Raw genomic sequence first — 8499 nt, 5'->3', positions numbered from 1 at the left:
CCTACAAACAAACAAACACAAATTTATTTTAATACCCTCCACCATAAAATGGGGGTATACTAATTTCGTCATTCTTTTTGTAACTCCTCGAAATACTCGTCTAAGACCCCATCAAGTATGAATATTCTTGATCGTCATGACATTTTAAGTCGATCAAGCCATGTTCGTCCGTCTTCTGAGTAGTTTTCCGAATTTGTATGTGCTCTGTGCGCCAAATTCTTTGTTTTTTGGCACTCCGGAGATTTTTGATAGCCAAGTACATTGGTCAGGGCATTTTCCATGCTGTTGGCAATGGTTTTCCATTGCGCTGTCATAGGGACTATGCTAGATTAATGGACCTCTTATTGTCGAGAAAGCTGTTTGAGACAACTTTTTACGCCATTTTCATATGTTAAAGAACTTTTTTCCATATCTGTCCAATAAAGAAATAATATTTAAAATTTTGTTAAACTTTTAAAATTTTCATCTTAAAAATTAATATTAAAATCTTTTTCCCCTTTATTTACAGCTGCATCAGGTTAACAAAAGGAAAATTCAGTAAATTTGTCAAAAATTTAAATACATCACATTCCTGCCACGGATGGCCAAGGAACACAACATTTAAACGTTAAAATTTAACAAATTGTTATTCAACAATCACTCCCAGTGGCCACGCCAACAAGAACTTAACTTTTAATGCCATAGAAGTCTTTGCTTAACAATACTTCGTTCTTGTAGCACAGCAACCACAGGTTGGCAGGAAAATTCCTCATTGGCATTCTGTAGCATGGAAGCCGACAGCATCCGTTGTAATGCTGCCTCAGATGCATGAAAAAAAAAACAAATGAACAGCAACTATACCCCGAACCAAGATATGGGAATAAATTGTAACAACAAATGAATAGAATTGGTCATAGTTTTTGTTTGACGAAGCCTTGTAGGTGGAGAACCACAAACACAGCCAAAGGGCTGAAGGAGTGAACGGAAAATCCCTACCCCGAAACCGGAAGAGCGTCATCAACAACAACCAACATTATGCGGCTGAATAAATGCAGTTGCCTGGCAACAGGCACAGCAGCAGCACCAGGAACAACACCAGCCACGTCATTGTCGTCCCCATCAATATTGATAAGCAAAGGGACAGAGCCGTTGGCGGCCTTACAGCCATCAATAATACAAAAGGCAACCGCAACAACAACAACTATCAAAGACCATAAAAAATACGCTCAGCCGACAAATGTAACAAAGCGAAAAACATTGTCAATATGCAGAAAATCAGCTTCCATGGCGTCGCCAAAGCCACCAACAACTAGCGACGAATCACTAACAGCACCAAACCTAACATCATCAGGCATTCTCACGCCCACCTCGATATGCACATACACCACATCAGCAACGACAATTGCGCCAGCATCCTTATGCTGCTCAACTAGAATGCCATCAATGACGGCCACATCAGCAGCCAGCACTACCACCACCACCACCACCACCACCGCGACAACAAACAGGACACTGGCAACGAGTTGTCCTAGCTCAGACTGCAGGGAAGCTGATGCTGCTACATGCCAATCCACGAGCATTGTCAACTGCCCCTCATCTTCATGGTGGCGGCCCACTTGCCTGTGGCATTGGTGGCAGCATCGAAGGCTGCTGCAGCATCGGCTGCATCCATCCAAATACCCACATCACTGGCGTTGGCATTCCCTGACCACTGTTCTTCTTGTCTTGGTGTGTGCCCTCGTCTCACCACCGCCAGCAACGTTTGTGGCAGCCTCCACATTGGATATTTATAAAAACGCTCGACTTGGTCATCGCATCGTACAGACCCGTTATGGACGTTTACATGGCTTAATATTGCCATTGGATAGTTATCGGTACCTACGCTCGGTTGAGGTATTCCTGGGGGTACCGTATGCCACGCCACCCACCAAACAAAATAGGTAAGTCAAATATTTATGGATGCGCAGCAACTACAACAAACACACACACACACACATACACACATGTATTTCACATATCTGTATATATCCATATAAAGAAAACAAGCAATCAATATCGCGGACAGCAATCATAACATCAATGGCCAAAGCCAACACTTTAATGTAATCAAAACAAATGGCTCACAAGAGGTGGAATATAGAACAGCACCGAGTTACAACACCAACTCAATTTTTGGGGAATTGATTACAATGCTAGAGTGTTATGGTGGCACAGCAGAGTGTTTTTATCAAGAACACACTCTAAAATGAATTTAAACTATGTGGTGAACCAACTCTTTGCAGTGGGTTCATGTAACCTTCAATGTAGCAAAATAAAAATTAAATCGAAGCAAAATTTCAAAGGTGTGATTTTCATTCTGGGTTTACTCAAGATGAAAGAAATTGACCTTCTCGGTCAATGGCACACACTTGGACACCAAGGATTCCCTCAGATCCTGAATCCATACTTGGGAGACTAAGGGACTGTAATACCAATCTTTCAACCCCCGACTAGAAGATTGGTAGATCGGATGAGGCTGATGGCGACTGGAGGCATGCAATATTCGTACTCCGTACTCTGGCTGTCAACAACTCTGATGGAGTTGTGTCCTACGGATTCAACAAGTTGAAGTTGAAACTCTATACAAGCTGTTGGGTTGGGGAATCAGGAGATTACTCAGCAGTTGTTGCTGAACTCTTGCCTGAGGAACTATTGACCACATCTTTAAGGTCTGGTGGATTGTAGGAGACTTGAAGTCCCGCTGCCACGATCGGAACAATAGAGGAATGCATCGAAACGGGACCCGACAAGCCCTGTGTGGGTGGGTCATCCAGTTGGACTGGGCTCAAGGTGTAGGAAAGGACAGAATTCAAACGGCACTTCGACAGTAGCAGCTAGTGAAGCATCTAAGGAGGAATCGTCCACACCGCAAGTGTCCGGTGAAATGAAAGGCTCCACTGCTTTCTAAACTGCCCCTGGATGCAAATGCAAATTTTGCCCATGAACATTCCATTAAGGAACAGGGGCAAACTTCTCACATATCAATGATTGTAGTCCGATTCAAGTTTAAGCTCAATAATAAGGGGCCTCCATTTTATAGCCGAGTGCGAACGGCGTGCCGCAGTGCGACACCTCTTTGGAGAGAAGTTTTACATGGCATAGTACCTCACAAATGTTGCCAGCATTAGGAGGGGAAAACCATTGCTGACAATTTTTTTTTCTGATGGTCTCGCCAGGATTCGAACCCAGGCGTTCAGCGTCATAGGCGGACATGCTAACCTCTGCGCTACGGTGGCTTCCAAACTGCCCCTGGATGCGTAAGAAAATCTATGACGGTGGAAGCGAAAGGATCGCGTAAGAAAGCGAACGAATCATGTAGGGAAGCGAAAGGATCGCGCAAGGAAGCGAAAAAGTCGCGTAGGGTGCGAACGGATCGCGTTAGGAAGCGAACGAGTCGCGTAGGGAAGCGAAAGGATCGCATAAGGAAGCGCCCGAGTCGCGTAGGGAGCCTAACGGAGCGAATGAGGCGCGTTAGGAAGCGCCCGAGTCGCGTTAGGAAGAGCCCGAGTCGCGTTAGGAAGCGAACGAGTCGTGTTCAGAAGCGAATGAGGCGCGTTAGGTAGCGAATGCGTCGCGTTGGGAAGGGAACGAGTCGCGTTAGGAAGCGAACGCGTCACGTTGGGAAGCGAACGCGTCACGTTGGGAAGCGAACGAGTCGCGTAGGTAAGCGAACGGATGGCGTTACGGAGCGAACGCGTCGCTTTGGGAGGCGAAGAAGTGAACAAGTCGGGATGGCATGCGAACTGATCGCGTTAGGAAGCGAACGCGTCGCGTTTGGAAGCGAAAGAGGCGCGTTAGGAAGCGCCCGAGTCGAGTTAGCAAGCGCCTGAGTCGCGTTAGGAAGCGAACGCGTCGCGTTGTGTAGCGAACGAGTTGCGTTACGAAGCGAACGTGTCGCGTTATGGAGCGAACGAGTCGCTTAGGGGAGTGTAAGGAAACTCATGATGACAAGATGAAGTAGTTTGGCCCCGATCGGTTCAGATTTGGATATAGCTGCCATATAGACCGATCTTTCGATGAAAGGTTTTGGGCCCATTAAGGGAGCATTTATTGTCCGAAATTTGGGAAAGTGAGTTGTGTTAGGCCCTTCGACATCTTTCTTTAATATGGCCTAGATCGGTCCAGATTCGGATATAGCTGCCATATACACCGATCTCTAGATTTGAGGTTTTGGGCTCATTAAGGGAGCATTTATTGTCCGCTTTCGCCGAAATTTGGGAGGCTGAGTTATGTTAGGCCCTTCGACTTATTTCTTCAATATGGCCTAGATTGTTCCAGATTCGGATACAGCTGCCATATAGGCCGATCTCTAGATTTCAGGTTTTGGGCCCATTAAGGAAGCATTTATTGTCCGATGTTGCAAAAATTTGGGTCAGTGAGTTGTGTAAGGCTCTTCGATATCCTTCTGCAATTTGTTCGAGATCGGTCCAGATTTGAATATAGCTGCCATATAGACCGATCTCTCGATTTAAGGTTTTGGGCCCATTAAGGGAGCATTTATTGTCCGATGTTGCCGAAATTTGGGTCTGTGAATAGTGTTAGGCCCTTCGACATCTTTCTTCAATATGGCCTAGATCGGTCCACATTCCGCCATATACACCGATCTCTAGATTTGAGGTCTTGGGCCCATAAAAGTCGCATTTATTGTCCGCTTTCGCCGAAATTTGGGAAAGTGAGTTGTGTTAGGCCCATCGACATCTTTCTTCAATATGGCCTAGATCGGTCCAGATTCGGATATAGCTGCCATATACACCGATCTCTAGATTTGAGGTCTTGGGCCCATAAAAGACGTATTTATTGTTCGATTTCGCTGAAATTTGGGACAGTGAGTTGTGTAAGGGTCTTCGATATCCTTCTGCAATTTTTCCGAGATCGGTTCAGATTTGAATATAGCTGCCATATAGACCGATCTCTCGATTTAAAGTCTTGGGTCCATAAAAGACGCATTTATTGTACGATTTCGCTGCAATTTGGGACAGTGAGTTGTGTTAGGCTCTTCGATATCCTTCTGCAATTTGTTCGAGATCGGTTAAGATTTGGATTTAGCTGCCATATAGACCGATCTCTCGATTTAAGGTCTTGGGCCCATAAAAGACGTATTTATTGTTGGATTTCGCTGCAATTTGGGACAGTGAGTTGTGTAGGGCTCTTCGATATCCTTCTGCAATTTGTCCGAGATCGGTCCGGATTTGAATATAGCTGCCATATAGACCGATCTCTCGATTTAAAGTCTTGGGTCCATAAAAGGCGCATTTTTAATCCGATTTTGCTGAATTTTGACACAGTGACTTACGTTAGGCTTTTCGACATCCGTGTCGTATATGGTTCTTTTTTTTAGATATAGCTACCAACAAGACCAATATTTGGTTCTACACTCTATATCCGTGTCGTATTTGGTCCAAATCGGACCATATTTCGATATGGCTGCTGTGGGAGCAACAATTATGCATTTTTCACCGTATTAGGACGAAAGGTGGTTTACATATATACCCGAGGTGGTTGGTATCCAAATTTCCCCCTTACATCTTTGTAAAAAATTTTTAATACCTTATAAAATTTTGTCAATATTTCATTTCTATTTTCCACCAATGTTCCTTGATTTATAAATTTTCTTGTAACATCCCATATATGTAGCGCGATTTGAAAACCCCATTAAATTGTCCACATACTAAACATGATTATTTGCATGTAAAAACTTATTTTATTGTTTTATGTTGTTATGGCCCCAAACTTCTTTGGCTTTCGTTTTAGCCAAAAAGTTAAAAAAAAAAGAATCCAAAAGCTAATAAAAATCAGGCAAATTCATAAAAGTCCTTAACCCCATACCTCGAGATTAACGTGCTAATGAATGCCAGACATTTGTTTAGGTTTTAGTTTTGTGTCCCTTGATTTTTTTTTTTTTTTTGGTAGGTAGTATTTACACAAGTTTTGGGACCCAGTCCAGTCCAGTTGGACTTTAATTTCATTCAAGTGTTGGCTTTGAATTTAGTTTGGTTACGTTTACAAATATTGGTCATAAGTCATAAAAAATTATTGAGTTTGTTTGTTTTTATGAGTTTTCGTTGCTTGTTTTTATAGCTTTTAATTTTATATGTGGCTATATGGCCACGGGATGTTGGAGGCCTTGTTTGAAAGTCATTTTATGGGGGTATGATGTTTAGACACGAGCACACTGTGTCCTGGTTTTCGTAGTTGGGGCTGGGGCAGGCAATGTTGAAGTTTTCTAGCTCGTTTCTGTACTTTATGATACTTTTTCGATGTTGCCTTTGATTTTGAGCTCAAACAAACAATGGACGGGATTTTTATTACTTGCCAAAGTTTGGCCCCCACAACTCCTAGTTCAGGGAGAGAGGCGGTTATGGGTGTTCAGAACGTGGACGACAGCATGTCTGTTTGAAGTTTTTGTTTAATAATTTAAAAATATTTTCTTAATTAACGCTTGTTTTGAAAAGAAACATTTTGAATTTCCTTAAAACGAGGGCTGCATATTATAAGGGATGTAGATTCTGAGAGGGGAAATTTTATACAGCCGGTTATGTATTTGCCCATATGTAAGATTATCGTTTATGTAAAGTTGGCAGTAGTTGGTATAATGGATATGATTGCATTTTATGTGAGTTTTAAAGAGTATTAAGGGGCTGATTAAATGTTACTAAGGGTGTAAAATATGTCAAAAGCTTGCCCTTGCATAAAAATATGAACTACGGAAATCAAGTCGCTTGATTTGGTAGATATAGTGGAGCATAGAGCTCTGTGGGTTTTATATTATCTCGTCTTTCGCCGAATCAAAACCCATGTTATCCACATATACGGGAGAAGAACCGCCTCTTTAGAATGGAGGGTCTTTCTCCCTGTAGACCCTTCTCATCCTTATCAAGACATCGTATACAGTAGTCGTTTTGCATGACTCCTATGCGGTCGCCCATATGGCTGCTGTAATCGTACTGTGTGACCTCTTATCAGGGGCCGGCAATACATTTGCAAGTCCGGCGATATCGGAAAAGAACCACCTCCCTGGGATAGAAGGTCTATGGCCCTGTAGACCCAGAAGTGAGCGAAGCAGATGTTCGATCGTTTCCTCCTCATCCTCATCAAGACATTATCCACATCAGTCGTTTTGCGTGACTCCTATGCGGTCGCCCATATGGCTTATCGCACAGTGGCCGTTTATGACTGCTGTAGTCGTACAGTGTATACCCTTATCAAGGACCGGCAACACCTGCAAGTTCGCCGATATCGGAAAAGAACCACCTCCCTAGGATAGAAGGTCTATGGCCCTGTAGAGCCACGAGTGAGCAGAGCAAATGTTCGATCGTTTCCTCATCATCCTCATCAAGACATCGTCTACAGTAGTCGTTTTGCGTGACTCCCATGAGCGCGGACATATGGCTTATCACACAGTGGCCGTTTATGATTGCTGTAATCGTACAGTGTATACCCTTATCAAGGGCCGGCAATAAATCTGCAAGTCCGCCGATATCGGAAAAGAACCACCTCCCTAGGATAGAAGGTCTATGGCCCTGTAGACCCACGAGTGAGCAGAGCAAATGTTCGATCGTTTCCTCATCAAGACATCGTCTACAGTAGTCGTTTTGCGTGACTCCCATGAGCGCGGACATATGGCCGTTTATGACTGCTGTCTTTGGTCCTGTAGACCCAGAAGTGAGCGAAGCAGGTGTTCGATCGTCTCCTCCTCATCCTCATCAAAACATCGTCTACAGTAGTCGTTTTGCAAGTTCGCCTAGATCGGAGAAGAATCACACCCTAGGATGGAAGGTTTATGCCCCTGCAGACCCAGGAGTGAGCAGAGCAAACTTTTGATCGTTTTCTCCTCATCCCCATCAAGCCATCATCCACAGTAGTCGTTTTGCGTGACTCCCATGCACGCGGTCATATGACTTATCGCACAGTCGCCGTTTATGGCTGCTGTAATCGTACTGTGTGACCCCTTATCAAGGACTGGCAACTCCCTTGTCATTTTCCGGTCAACAGTTGGCCGGAGTATCCCAGCAATGCGACAACAATTCACTGACTCCCATGCCTCCGCACTGACCATGTCTTCTACTGCAAAAATGCAAAATTGCTCATGAACATTCCATTAAGGAACTGTGGCAAACTTCTCACAAATCAATGAGTGCTGTCCGATTCAATTTTAAGCTCAATCATTAGGGACCTGCTTTTTATAGCCGAGTCCGAACGGCGTGCCGCAGAGCGACACCTCTTTGCGGAGAGGTTTTTATATGGCAATGTACCTCACAAATGTCGCCAGCATTAGGAGGGGATAACCGCCGCTGAAAATTTTTCCTGATATTCCTGCCAGCATTCGAATCCAGGCGTTCAGCGTCATAGGCGGATGCTAACCTCTGCGCAACGGTGACCTCCGACTATGTTCAGTATTTTGACAAAAGGCGCGTGTGCAAGACCGGCTACAGGTCTGCCTGACGTAAAGAATCCCCTCCTGTCATATTTATCCCTCTTCGC

The 8499-nt window shown here is 44.2% G+C and overlaps 1 protein-coding gene across 1 annotated transcript in view; it reads left to right on the top strand.

The window, feature by feature from the left end:
* Positions 1-1014: 1014 nt before the first annotated feature.
* The window catches only part of LOC106092938 (neuroligin 4-like), a 95159-nt gene continuing 87674 nt past the window's right edge, over positions 1015-8499 (top strand). The window contains exon 1 of the mRNA XM_059361722.1: positions 1015-1919. Coding sequence (XP_059217705.1) covers positions 1015-1919 — 905 coding nt within the window. The remainder of the gene's footprint in view (positions 1920-8499) is intronic.

Source organism: Stomoxys calcitrans, chromosome 2 (genome assembly GCF_963082655.1).
Source record: "Stomoxys calcitrans chromosome 2, idStoCalc2.1, whole genome shotgun sequence".
Lineage (NCBI taxonomy): Eukaryota > Metazoa > Arthropoda > Insecta > Diptera > Muscidae > Stomoxys > Stomoxys calcitrans.
Note: the sequence above shows the minus strand (reverse complement) of the source record. Positions and strands in the feature narration are given on the sequence as shown.